General features: G+C 53.3%; 1 protein-coding gene across 5 annotated transcripts in view; it reads right to left on the reverse strand.

Annotated features, from left to right (window-relative positions):
- Window positions 1–5,917: 5,917 nt before the first annotated feature.
- Glis1 (GLIS family zinc finger 1) overlaps window positions 5,918–14,053 on the reverse strand; it is a 242,967-nt gene continuing 234,831 nt past the window's right edge. For all 5 annotated transcript variants that reach the window (XM_045139273.1, XM_045139272.1, XM_045139270.1 and 2 more), the window contains 3 exons: window positions 9,986–10,158; window positions 9,461–9,631; window positions 5,918–6,319 (listed from right to left, as the gene is read on the reverse strand). In XM_045139273.1, the coding sequence (XP_044995208.1) occupies window positions 6,174–6,319; window positions 9,461–9,631; window positions 9,986–10,158 (490 nt within the window). In that variant the 3' untranslated portion in view covers window positions 5,918–6,173. The remainder of the gene's footprint in view (window positions 6,320–9,460; window positions 9,632–9,985; window positions 10,159–14,053) is intronic.

Below are 14,053 nucleotides of genomic sequence, written 5' to 3' on the forward strand. Positions count from 1 at the left end.
ATCTCTCCAGCCCCCCCCAAAAACACCATTTAGTAGACCCCATCTAGCACTGGAAAGATAGCTTAGCGGTTAAGGTGCGATTGCTTGCCAAGTCTAAAGGCCCAGGTTCGATTCCCCAGTATCCACATAAGCCAGATGCCGAAGGTGGCACATGCATCAGGAGTTCATCCGCAGTGGCTGGAGGCCCTGGTGCGTCCACTCTCTCTATCTGCCTCTTTATCTCACTCTGTCTCAAATAAATAAATTAAAAAAAAACAATAAGGGCTGGAGAGATGGCTTAGCGGTTAAGCGCTTGCCTGTGGAGCCTAAGGACCCCGGTTCGAGGCTCGGTTCCCCAGGTCCCACGTTAGCCAGATGCACAAGGGTGCGCACGCGTCTGGAGTTCGTTTGCAGAGGCTGGAAGCCCTGGCGCGCCCATTCTCTCTCCCTCCCTCTATCTGTCTTTCTCTCTGTGTCTGTCGCTCTCAAATAAATAAATAAATAATTTAAAAAAACCAATAAGATAAAAAAATATTTTTAATCCCCACCTGTATGCCGGACACCGGGATCACAGGGCCACCAATGTGTTCGCTGCTCTGACAAGACAGTCACACAGTAAAAATGAACTCAGGCCCTTTTCCCCAACAGGGCCTTAGCGCGGATTATTCCAGCCAGGCCTCTTGGACAAGCCCAGACTGCCGGGTTGCCAAGCCGCTCTGGGGCCCGCTTCAATTCTTTCCTGGCAAATTTGCACACACACCCAAAGTATACAGGACAACCCAGTGGGTGCCAGGCCCGATGATGAAGTCCGAGCTGTCGTCAGTTTCAGGACACCTGACCTGTCTTGTTTCCTTCCCCGGCACATCAGGAAGGGTGGTATGGCACGGTGGGGTGGGGCTGTCTGGTGCCAGGCTGTGCCTACGTATGGCTCCACCAGCCCTTGCGTCCCGACTCTTGGGCAGGATTCCTTCAGTCACCCAGGCCCAGGGCTGCCAGGGGGGGAAATGAAAGCTGCGGTTGTTGAGGGAGAAGAGCTCCTTCCAAGCTTTTGGTTTTGTTTGCGTTTTCCCTACAGACAGGACCGCTTAGAAACCTATAAATCCTTAGCAGGGCCCACGGCCCAGGAGAGTATATAAATCGACTTGTAAAAGCCTAATGGTCCCCTCCTGTCCAGAAAGAGAGAGGGAGAGAGAGAGAGAGAGAGAGAGAGAGAGAGAGAGACAGAGAGAGGTGTGCCAAAAACCCTCAGGCAGGTCCAGGGGCCTTAACTAAATCTGGTTCTCTTGTGCAGACACACAAGTGGATCTGCTGAAAACTTGCATGAAAATTCCTCTCTACATCCTGCCTGACCTCCCCTCAGCCTCAGGCCTTTCCTCCGTATAATGGGCCCGGATATGTACCACGCTTAACAGAGGGCAAAGCCGGGCATGCAGCAGCAGATGTGGGATTTCTCTGAACCCCAGGACTGAAAAAAGCAAGGCGGGCATGCCACCACCCCCCCCCCCCGACTGCTGGCCACTGACCTGATATCCCTACTCTATGTTTTTCTTTTTAAATATTTTTTGTTTATTTTTATTTATTTATTTGAGAGCGACAGAGAGAGAAAGAGGCAGATAGAGAGAGAGAGAGAATGGGCGCGCCAGGGCCTCCAGCCACTGCAAATGAACTCCAGATGCGTGCGCCCCCTTGTGCATCTGGCTAACGTGGGTCCTGGGGAATCGAGCCTCGAACCGGGGTCCTTAGGCTTCACAGGCAAGCGCTTAACCGCTAAGCCACCTATCCAGCCCTTTTCTTTTATTTTTTAATGAAAGAGAGAGCAACAGAGATTGGAGAGGGAGAATTGGAACGCCAGGGCTTACAGCCACTACAGTCGAACTCCAGGCGCGTGCGCCACCTAGTGGGCATGTGTGACCTTGCGCTTGCCTTGCCTTTGTGCATCTGGCTTATGTGGAAGCTGGAGAGTCGAACACGGGTCCTTAGGCTTCTCAGGCAGTGCTTTAACCGCTAAGCCATCCCTCCAGCCCTCTGTACTATTTTTTATAATAATTTTATTTATTTATTTGAGAGAAATAGGAGAGAGAGAGAGGGAAAAAGAGAATGGGTGCTCCAGGGCCTCCAGCCACTGCAAACCAATTCCAGACGCATGTGCCGCCTTGTGCATCTGGCTTATGTGGATCCTGGGGAATCAAACCTGGGTCTTTAGGCTTTGCAGGCAATAGGCCTTAACTGCTAAGCTATCTTTCCAGTCCTGTACTATATATATATTATATATATATATATATATATATATATATATATATAATTTTTTTAAAATTTTTTAAAAAATTTATTTGAGAGCTACAGACAGGGGAGAGAAAGAGGAAGAGAATGGGCGCGCCAGGGCCTCCAGCCACTGCAAGTGAACTCCAGACGCGTGTGCCCCCTTGTGCATCTGGCTAACGTGGGTCCTGGGGAATCGAGCCTTGAACCCGGGTCCTTAGGCTTCACAGGCAAGCGCTTAACCGCTAAGCCATCTCTCCAGCCCAGTCCTGTACTATTTTTTAAATATTTTATTTATTTATTCAAGAGAGGGAGGGAAAGAGAGAAGCAGACAGGAGAGAATGGACAGGCCAAGGCCTCCCACACTGCAAATGAACTCCAGATGTGTGTATCACCTTACGCATCTGGCTTTACATGGGCCCTGGGGAATCGAACCCGGCTCCTTAGGCTTCGCAGGCAAGTGCCTTAACCGCTAAGCCATCTCTCCAGCCCCAGCTCTGAATACTTTTGCACAAGCCACACCCCCTACCCCTGAAGCTGGGCCTCAGTTACAAGGTCTCAGAGCACAGAGACGCTTCCTGTGCTGTGCTTGGGTCCTGGGCCGCCAAGTCCTCAGAATCTTGCCTCTCTCTCTCTCACTCTCCATGGAAGGGTTGCCAGGAAAATTGCATGTGGAGCCTGGAACCAGCTGGGAAGATGGCAGATCATGCCACCCTCTTGGGGCCTGTGTCCTGGTGGAGGCTTGGCCATGCCAGGCCCTGCCCAGCTGTCTTTGGTACAAAGCTAGCCATCACTCCAGAGAAGCCCTTGTTTCGCTCCCTTCTCCCCGCTCTGGCTAGAGTAGAGAATATGAAGAGGGTGGAGGAGGTGTCTTTGGGGCTGGAGACATGGATGGGCAGTTAAGGCACTTGCCCTGGGAAGCCTGAGGACTCAGGTTCGATTCCCCAGGAACCACGTAAGCCAGATGCACAAGGTGGCACAAGCATCTGGAGTTTGTTTGCAGTGGCTGGAGACCCTGGTGCATCAATTCCTTTTTTTTGTGTGTGCTCTCTCTCTCTCGTTTAGGAAAAACAACAACACTGTAATTAAAAAAAAAAAAGATGGGCTGGAGAGATGGCTTAGAGGTTAAGCGCTTGCCTGTGAAGCCTAAGGACCCCGGTTCGAGGCTTGGTTCCCCATGTCCCACGTTAGCCAGATGCACAAGGGGGCGCACACGTCTGGAGTTCGTTTGCAGAGGCTGGAAGCCCTGGCGCGCCCATTCTCTCTCTCTCCCTCTATCTGTCTTTCTCTCTGTGTCTGTCACTCTCAAATAAATAAATTAAAAAAAAAAATTTTTAAAATGCTTTTAAAAAAATCAAGAAACCAAAAATAAAATAAAATAAAGGAAATGGTGCCCTTTGGTCTGGATTTCCTGTGAAGAGGGAGTGAGGAGGGAAGCCTCTCTCCTTGATGGCCTGGTTCCTGTGTTAAATCGTGGGGAGTCCCCCCTCACCCCAAGGGCAGCAGAAATAAGGGAGTCCTTGAAAGGCAGACACCAGTTTGGGGATAGACGAGGTCAACACTTACCAAAGGAGACCCTGGGAAATAGGAGTCCAACCGGGCGTGGAGGGGCACGCCTTTAATCCCAGCTCTTGGGAGGCAGAGGTAGGAGGATCACCCTGAGTTCTAGGCCACTCTGAGACTACATAGTGAATTCCAGGTCAGCCTGGGCTAGAGTGAAACCCTACCTCAAAAAAACAAAAGATAAAAATTAAAAAAAGTGGGAGCCCAGCTATGGGGTTTGAGAGAGGAGGCTGTGCTCCAAAGGTCTCTCCCTATCAGCTCTGTGCTTCTGAGCATACCCTGCCCTGACCACTAGTGGCTCTTGAGGCCACTAGGGGCGAGTGAGAAAGAAGGGAGCAAAAACAGAAGGGAGGGATGGAGAGACAGCTTAGAGGTTAAGGCACTTGTCTGTGAAGCCTAAGGACCCAGGTTCAACTCCCCAGATCCCATGTAAGCCAGACATACAAGGTGGTACAAATGCGCACGGTCCCACATGCATACAAGATGGTGCACGTGTCTGGAATTCGCCTGCAGTGGCTGGAGGCCCTAATGTGACAATTCTCTCTTTCTCATAAAAAAAAAAACAAAAAACTACCAAATAAAGGAAAACGGAGGGCTGGAGACTTGGATTAGTGATTAAGCGCTTGCCTGTGAAGCCTAAGGACCCCGGTTCGAGGCTCGATTCCCCAGGACCCACGTTAGCCAGATGCACAAGGGGGCGCACGTGCCTGGAGTTCGTTTTCAGTGGCTGAAGGCCCTGGTGCGCCCATTCTCTCTACCTCTCCCCCATCTCTCTATCTGCCTCTTTATCCCCCTGTCTGCCTGTTGCTCTCAAATAAATAAATAAAATAAATATTTTAAAAAAGGAGAAGGAAGAGGCGTTCTCTGAGCTGGGTCTGGGGTTGAGTCTGGTGGCTATACCTCATCGGGGGGGCAAGAAGACCTTTTTAGGGTCCCCCCCAGGAACAGGGGTGAGCTGGAGCATACAGGTATGCTGGGAAGGTTATCTTTGGTCTCCCCACAGCAGGGAGGTGGTAGGGGCCGTCACAGGCTGGATGCGTCCATTGACAGCAGCAGGCATCCGAACCCTCAAGACTGTCCCCTCTGCGGGGCCACAATTATCTGGGGTGGGCACGGGACTTCCTGAACACTGCTCTCTGCACCCCGAACGGTCTGCAGGGACCTCCCCATCTTCACCCTTTGCCTTCTGATGCAGTTGGGATGTGAGCCCCAAAGGCTTGCCCTGCCCTGCCTCATGGGGTCCTCTGCTCACAGGACAGCCCAGGCAGCAGCCTTCAGGAGACGGGCCTGAGCTGAGCTGCTAGGCATGGCTAAGAACCCTCAGTCTGCAGGCCACTCCCTCTCCAAGCCCAGCACTCCTGAACTTGGGCTTTGCCCATTGCCCTGGGACCTTTGGCAGGTTGCCTAGGAAACACCGTATCAGCCAGCAGCCTTCACACAGCCCATCCCCTGCGACCTTCTTCCCGCCACCGTGTAGATCATGTTTCTCCCTACGTGCTGGAATGAACATCCCTAAGCGTTGACTAGCAACCTTTGAACCCGCCAATCCCCTTAGGACCCTTTCACACCCTCACCTGCTTATAAACCCATTTCCCTGACAGATCAAATGAGCTGTTCACCGAGACTGCAGCCCGAAAATGGTTCTTTCGTTGCGCTTATGACCGCTCAAGACCCCGCTCTCCATGGTTGCCTGGACGCCTTCAGGGAATCGTGGCCCTGGGTCCCCCGAGGATCCAGGGGCCCCACAAGAGACTGGTGGGGTGCAGCAGCCGGCACCCTGGAGAAGATGGGTTCATTCCATGATCAGGGAATCCCATGGGGCCACGGCTGGTCACCAATCCCCTTGAGAACAGTCTTCATCTGCTCCGCTGTTTTGGGGGACATCTCTACCTGGGCCATGCTGACTTTATAAGGACCTCAGCAGATGAGGGACAAGTGAACCCTGGTTTCCACCCCAGAAGTTGTCCAAGGTCCTCTCGGTCCTGACCTAGCTAGGTTGAAAACCAAATCAGAACCAGTGCCTCCCCGCCTCCCCACCGCCGAGGCCTCATGTCCAGTTTTTAATGTTTTTTTTTTTTTCCTATAAAACCAAAAAATATCAAACTGGCAAAGGCAATGGAAAACAAGTTCTGTACATTTTATAATACACGAGGTCTGTGATTTGAAAACCATAGGCAAAGAAAGGAAGAGACAACGGAGGGACTGTCACGGGGCCGCGGTCCCTGGCAGGCACGTCTGAGCTCACACAGCCATCCCTGGCCAGGACAGGGGTCTTTGGCCAGCCCTGCCTGGCACACAAGGAAGCATGGGAGCCCGTGGCAAGTACGTGAGGCCTTGTCTGTGAACCGGGCAGGGAGGCGTAGCAGCCTCCTTCAGGTGTCCGTGTAGATGGAGGGGATGTGACTCAGGCAGTGGTCAAAGGCCCCACTGGGGAAGAAGCCGCAGTCCTCGGGGCCGCTGGGTGCCAGGTCTTCTGACGGCTGGGGTGCCAGTGCCGTGGGACACGGGTCTTCGTAGCCTACAGGGAGATAGCGGAGGGTCAGAGTGAGAGGACGGCGTGATGCCCGTGTGGGGTGGTCCCTCCTCACGCATCCTCTCCGGTGGTCCTATCTAAACTGGGGAGCTGGTGGGTGGGGAGGAGTCCCAGATCTTGTACTCCATCCCCAGTGATGGACTGTGCAGGAAGAAAGTGAGAGGAGGGGAAAGGAAAAGGATAAAAGGATGAGGGTTCAGACGTCCCCTCTTGGCAGAACTCTGGCTCCCCTCTTTATTTGTTGTTTTTTTTTTCAAGGTACACACTGGTTTGTTTTTTTTTATGAGAGAATTGGCACGTCAGGGGCCTCTAGCCACTGTAATTTAATTCCTTGAACATGGGTCACCTTGTGCGTCTGTCTTAGGTGGGATCTGGGGAGTCAAACATGGGTCCTAATCTTTTTTTTTTGTTGTTGTTTGTTTGTTTGTTTTTGGAGGTAGGGTCTCGCTCTAGCCCAGGCTGACCTGGAATTCACTCTGTAGTCCCAGGGTGGCCTCGAACTCACGGCGATCCTCCTACCTCTGCCTCCCGAGTGCTGGGATTAAAGGTGTGCGCCACCATGCCTGGTAATGTTTTAAGTCTGACTACCTTGAGCTCCCTAGCCGTCCCACTTTACAGCTGAGGAGATGGGCTCAGAGAAAGACAGGCATTTGTCCAAGGACATGCTGCAAACTAAGGGAGCTTGCCACTGGACCCAGGCCCACCCGGCTCTGTCGGACGCTTAGCTTTCCTGCGGAATGGCACCACTGTCCAGAGAGCCCTCTGGCTCAGAAAGGACCTGGAAGGGTCACCCCATCCAGTCCCCAAGCTGCTGTCACAGATTCACGTGATCTGGTGGGTGGGATCTAGTCTGCGCGGTGGGCTTAGGCTGAACTGTCAGAGGCCTCCTGGATCCATCTGAAAGTTCCATCTGGGATCCTGTCATCTGGGGGGGGGGGGCCGCGCTGAGCAGAGCTGGGACAGAAGCTGGGGAATGGCACCCACAGTTGCTTCCTACCCTGGCACCGGGAACGATCTTTTCTTACTCCCTCTCAGAGCTGTTTGTGCTGCCACACTGATAAATCTCTCTTGGGGGGGCTGGAGAGATGGCTTAGCGGTTAAGCGCTTGCCTGTGAAGCCTAAGGACCCCGCTTCGAGGCTCGGTTCCCCAGGTCCCACGTTAGCCAGATGCACAAGGGGGCGCACGCGTCTGGAGTTCGTTTGCAGAGGCTGGAAGCCCTGGCGCGCCCATTCTCTCTCTCTGCCTCTATCTGTCTTTCTCTCTGTGTCTGTCGCTCTCAAATAAACAAACAAATGAATAAATAATTAAAAAAAAATCTCTCTTGGGCCAGGAGGCAGGGGATGGTGGGATCTGTTGGAGCCCAGTCACAAATCCTCAATGTGTGCACAGACGCAGAATGCACAGATCGCCCTCGAGGGCCACATGACCACACACACAGAACCTCACATATCGCGCTTGAGCCTGGCCTGTTCTCTATCCACCCGTACGTAGATGTATGCCACACTCACGCTCAGGCCCACGTGCATGTGCAAATGAGACTATAGAGTCTCAACTTTCCCTAGGTGTTAAACCTTAGGGCATTCAGTTGGAACTGGACCCTTGAGGCTGAATTGGGCGGCATTTTGGCCCAGGGAACGTGGGCAACGGGAGGATCTCAGCCATCTAGCTGCTGCCCTGCCCTGCTGTGCCCAGTCTGCTAGAACCTCACCCTCCCTGGGCTGGGGGCACGCCTTCTCTTGCCACGCTGCTCTGCCCAACCAGGAGCAGGGCAGGGAGCCCTCCAGCTCTTCTGATCTGTAATCCTGGTCCCTGGAGGGGAGTGGGGGCATCCTAGGACCCGACCTTTCCTAATCTTCAACTGTGAAGTCGGGATCAACGCTTGTCTCACACCCTGCTATTCTTTTTCTTTTCTTTTCTCCTTAAAAAAAAAAAATTATTTTGCTGCCGGGCGTGGTGGCGCACGCCTTTAATCCCAGCACTCGGGAGGCAGAGGTAGGAGGATCACCGTGAGTTTGAGGCCATCCTGAGACTCCATAGTGAATCCCAGGCCAGCCTGGGCTAGAGTGAGACTCTACCTTGAAAAACCAAAAAAATATATATATATATTTTGGGGCTGGAGAAATGGCTTAGCAGTTAAGGTGCTTGCCTGCAAAGTCAAAGGACCCAGGTTCGAATCCCCAGGACCCACGTAAGCCAGATGCAGCTAGGTGCATAAGGTGGCGCATGCACCTGGAGTTCGTTTGCAGTGGTTGGGGGCCCTGATGCTCACGCTCTCTCTCTCTTTCTCTCTGCCTCTTTCTCCTCACAACGTGCTCCTCCAGACACAAAATGGCCTATGGATATCTGTGACCTCATAGTGCCTGACACTACCTACACAAGACCATCATAAGAGGAGGAAGAGATCCTGACATCAAAATAAAAGAGAGACTGACTGAGATGGGGAGGGGATATGATGGAGAGTGGAGTTTCGAAAGGGAAAGTGGGGGAAAGGGAGGGCAGTTCCATGGGATATTGTTTACAATCGTGGAAGTTGTTAATTATAAAAATATTTTTAAATAAAAATTTTTTAAAGAATCAAACAAATAAATAAAAATTTTAAAAAAAATTTAAAAATTTTTGAGAGAGAGGAGAGAGACAGAATGAACGTTACAGAGCCTTCAGCCACTGCAAACGAACCGCAGACCCATGCGTCCCCTTGTGCGCACGTGTGACGTGATGCGCTTGCATCATGGTGCGTCTGGATTATGTGGGGGCCTGGAGATTCGAACTGAGTTGTTCTGGCTTTCCAGGCAAGCACTTAACCGCTAAGGCATCCTCCAGCCTGTTCTGTACCTGCGCGGTACACAGCTGTATTGGAACAGTGCAATAATCACACACAGGTTATCGGACCAAACACGCTCCAGTTTTAAGCTTCAGTGTCTTTAGAAACCCACCGTGTGGAGACGCGCAGCTTGGTGAGGCTGCGGCAATAAAGTCGGGGTGCAAAACCCTGGATCTTAAGGGGCCGGGCCCCTCTGATCTTCTGTGTAGGGCTTGACCTTACTGCATAGAGACGATACCCAAAGACCCCAGCTCAGGGCCGGCCTGGGTAATGCTGGAGAAGGGAGGCTCCGGGGACGGCTCACCCGGGGCAGGTAAAGACGCGCCGAGGCGTGGGTAGCCGTTGTGCCTCAGGGGGTTGAAGGCGTGGGCATCCGCTGCCAGTCCGTCCCCAGCGGCTGCTGGCTCGGCAGTCCGGTAGCAGTCACTGCCGTAGGGCAAGCAGTTCTGGATGGAGTGAAAACTGCCCTGGTAGCCTGCAGGTGGAGTCGGGGGTGGGGGGGGAGCTATGGTGACACAGGGAAGTGCCAAGGGACAGGATCCCAAAACCCGGCCCAGCCCCGTGTCGTTCATGACGGAGGGGGCAAAGACAGAATTCAGGGCAGGGAAGGGCCAAGAGGTGTGGCCAGAGCCTGTGGCTGATGCTGGAACTCTCTACGGGAGCGGTGGCTGGTGGCCCAGCTCCCAGATCCGCCACACCCACCCATCCAGCGGGCCCAGCCCACCTGCCACTGAGCTCAAAGGTCCAGCGTGACACTCGTGCCTAGGGCCTGTCCTTCCGAGGACATGCATGCCTTCTCCTCAGTCCTGATGGGTCCCACGTAGCTTACCTTGGAGGCTGGACAACGGTGGAGGGCTCTGGAAGGATGGGTAGGCTGGTTTGTTAGGGATCAGGGAGAAAGGCTGGCTCCCCGGAGTCTGGCTCTGTGACGACGGCGGCAGTGGTGGAGGCCTGAGCCCCTTCGGCGGGCTGACCATGGGCGAGAGGACGCCAGGTCCCAGGCTGGGGAGAACATCATGGTTTGGCCTTTAGCCCTATGCCACCAAGTCCCATGCACTGAGGCTCTTTCGCAGAGCGCAAAAACAAAACAAAACAACAACAAAAAAAAAACCCAGCTCACAGAGGTTGACCAAGGGCTTCCTACCTCAGGATCCTGTCCTAAACCGTGACTCATACTCACAGGGGCCAACCCTGGGATCAGTTGAATTCATCCTCAGATCCTAAATATATTCACTTTTTTAAAAGAAAATTATTTTAGGCCGGGCGTGGAGGCGCACGCCTTTAATCCCAGCACTCGGGAGGCAGAGGCAGGAGGATCGTTGTGAGTTTGAGGCCACCCTGAGACTCCATAGTGAATTCCAGGCCAGCCTGGAGCCAGAGTGAGACCCTACTTTGAAAATACACACACCAAAAAAAGAAGAAGAAAAAAATTACTTTGGAGAGAGAGAATTGGCACACCAGGGCCTCACCCCCTGCAATCGAACTCGAGACGTTTGTGCCACCTAGTGGGCATGTGCGGCCTTGCAATTGCCTCACCTTTGTGTGTCTGGCTTACATGGGATCTGGAGAGTGGAACATGGGTCCTTAGGCTTTGCAGGCAAGTCATCTCTCCAGCCCAATATATTTATTTTGCACACATACATGTGTGTGGATTCCAGAGGAGAGCACTGGATGACCTTTTACGACTCATGTGTATTTCCTTCACATCCACATAGCTCCCTCAACCTAGCGCTCCAAATTCTCTAGTCAAAACTCTCCTGAAGACTGGGGCTTACAGATGAGTGTGGCCACACCCAGCTTTTTTTTAAATGAAAATTCATTAAAATTAATTAATTAATTAACTTTATTAATTAATGTATTTACTTATTTGAAAGAGGCAAATAGACAGAGAGAAAGAATGGGTGGGCCAGGGCCTTCAGTCATTGCAAACGAGCTCTAGATGCATATACCACCTTGTGCATCTGGCTTACGTGAGTCCCAGAGAACCGAACCAGGGTCCTTTGGCTTTGCAGGCAGGTGCCTTAACTGCTAAAGCCATACCTTCAGCCCACGCCCAGATTTTTACATGGGTTCTCAGGAGTTGAACTTGGTGGTGTCCAGCTCTAGAAGACCTCATGCTTAAGCAAGCAAGCACGCTTACCTATTTGGCCATTTCCCAGCTGTCATTATTAGTTCCTTCCTTCCTTCCTTCCTTCCTTCCTTCCTTCCTTCCTTCCTTCCTTCCTTCTTTCCTCCCTCCCTCCCTCCCTCCCTCCCTCCCTCCCTCCCTCCCTCTCTCTCTCTCTTTCTTTCTTTCTATTTGAGATAGAATAAGAATGGGTGCACCAGGGCCTCCGGCCACTGCAAACGAACTCCAGTCGCATGTGCCACCCCCCCCCCCCTTGGGCATCTGGCTTCACATGGGACCCAGAGAATCAAACCTGGGTCCTTAGGCTCCAAAGGCAGGCGCTTTCACCGCCAAGCCATCTCTCCTGCCCATCATTTAGTCTTTGTAGGCCTTCCTCACAGGCCACTGTGGGGGACAAGGTCTTCCTCCACACACTGCCATGTGTCGAGGTCTGGGTAAGAGCCATGCGCCTTCACCATCCATCCTCCTATGGAAGCCGGCCAAGTCACAGCCAGGACAATGGTCTCCTGTCCTTCAAGGCTGCCCTGTCCTTGTCCCTTTCTGTGCCCTGTGGGGAGAGGTCAGCTCTGGTCTCTCTCTCTCTCTGCATCACTGGGCCCCAGGAAGGGTCTTGGCATGTGGCAAACAAGGGACAACAAACCCACGTGGGTCTCTTTTGTGTTCTGATTGAGACAAAGTGTCACCGCGTGAGGGCCCAGGAGGCATCCCAGACTCGCCATCCTTCGGAAGGCTTGGCGGATTACATGGGTGTGCCGCCCTACGTTGCAACGAGTGGGCCTTCTGAGTCTTCCAGGCCTCAAGAAAACCCAGATCCGACCTTCCATTCGCCCGGTTGAAATGAAACATAATGGGACACCACACAGCCAAGCCCGCCTGGAGTGCAGCGGTGAGAAGGTCACCTGGAGCCCTCCCCTGAGCCAGGCGAGTGACCCCAGAGCAGACAGCCTGAGCTTCAACTGGAGCCTTGTAACCGTTAATGTGCGGCCTCGCCGGCTGGCAGATCCAGGGTGCTGTGATTTGCACAGGGCAGGGAAAAGATACCATCCTATTTGGCCTTTCCTCGGAGCCAGGGTAAATACATTCGGTCATGAAGTCAGGCCCCCTTAGCATAGTTTTAAGAGTAAATCAGATAATCCTGTCAAGCTATTTAAATGTCCCATCGAGCTATGGGGGAGTCTCAAGTGGCTATCCCTGTTGACTTTGGCAAGAAGGGGAGACTGGAGGGCCTTCCCTTCCCCCCTTTCCCCTCTGGGGATGAAAAAGAGACCCATTCAGGGGAGCCCCACAGTGTCAGCCACCAGACCCCCTTTCTCTCTGGCAGCCAGAGGCCAGGTGCCACCCCACAGGCTGGGGTGGGCAGGCAAGCTAGGGTTCTGCCTTGGCATTCCTGACTGGCACCGACGCCAGGGAGGCCAGGATACCAGGTGGAGAGACTGAGGCTCACGGATTCCTGTGTAAGTGGCCAGAGCCGGGGGGACCTGTATCGGTGACACAAGCAATCCTAAACGGGCACATGTTACCTGACCCTCACATTTCTATAATTTTTTTTTTTTTAATTTGAGAGCAACAGACACAGAGAGAAAGACAGAGAGAGAGAGAGAGAGAGAGAGAGAGAGAGAGAGAGAGAGAGAGAGAATGGGTGTGCCAGGGCTTCCAGCCTCTGCAAACGAACTCCAGACGCGTGCGCCCCCTTGTGCATCTGGCTAACGTGGGACCTGGGGAACCGAGCCTCGAACCGGGGTCCTTAGGCTTCACAGGCAAGCGCTTAACCGCTAAGCCATCTCTCCAGCCCAATCCTCACATTTCTAGAGGTGGGTCTTTTAATGCTTTTGTCCTAAGGAAGACACAGAGGGTCAGAGAGGGTCCTGGGGGGGGACACCGGGCTTTGTGTGCTGGACAGGCTGCCTGTCCACGGCTCTCTGGCCCCATTTGCAGCCTCAATCCTCCCCAGCCTCATCCTACTTTGGACTCCCCGGGGCCATTCTCATCTGTCACCTCCTCTCCTACACAGCCAGGGTCTCCCGATCCCTGCTCAGCTGGCCTCTGCCACCCCGCCTGACATCTCGGGCTGCTACCCCACATCCCACACTTCCCCACCACCCCCTCTGGCCTCGCCCCCAGTCCAGCCCAAGTAATATGTGTGTGTCCTTCCCAAACCTGACCACAACATGGCTCTAAGAAAACACCATTTCAGGCTGGAGGGATGGCTCAGCAGTTAAGGCATTTGCCTGACAAGCTGAAGGAACCAGGCTCGATTCCCTAGGACCCACATTAGCCAGATGCACAAGTGGGGGAACGCACACATCTGGAGTTCGTTTGCAGTGGCTGGAGGCCCTGGTGTGCCCATTCTCTCTCTCTCTCTCTGTTAAATAAATAAATAAATTATTTTTTAAAAAGGAAAAGAAAAAAAAAACACCATTTAGCCAAGTCTCATCAGTGGCCTTATGGGCTGGTCCCCCCAGGAGCGTGGGGGGGGCGAGGCTCTCTCCAGCTCATCACCCCACATGAGGGTTCCCTGCCCGGTGCCAGTGCACACACCTTGCCCCGTGCCTGCATCCTTACCCGCTCCTTCTCACACGTGTGCACTTGCTCAGCTCCAACCTCATCTTGGAGTCTGGCTCACACCACCGCCTCCTACAGGCAGTCCTCCCTGACTTTCCCCACCCCGCCAGCATCCTCCACCCACCCTCCGCCCTCCGTTGTCTCCAGACTCTGTGGCCAGGCCGCTCCTCAAGGCCAGGAATGGTGATCCAGTCGCCTGACGACAGG

The sequence above is a fragment of the Jaculus jaculus genome, chromosome 21, assembly GCF_020740685.1.
Source record: "Jaculus jaculus isolate mJacJac1 chromosome 21, mJacJac1.mat.Y.cur, whole genome shotgun sequence".
Lineage (NCBI taxonomy): Eukaryota > Metazoa > Chordata > Mammalia > Rodentia > Dipodidae > Jaculus > Jaculus jaculus.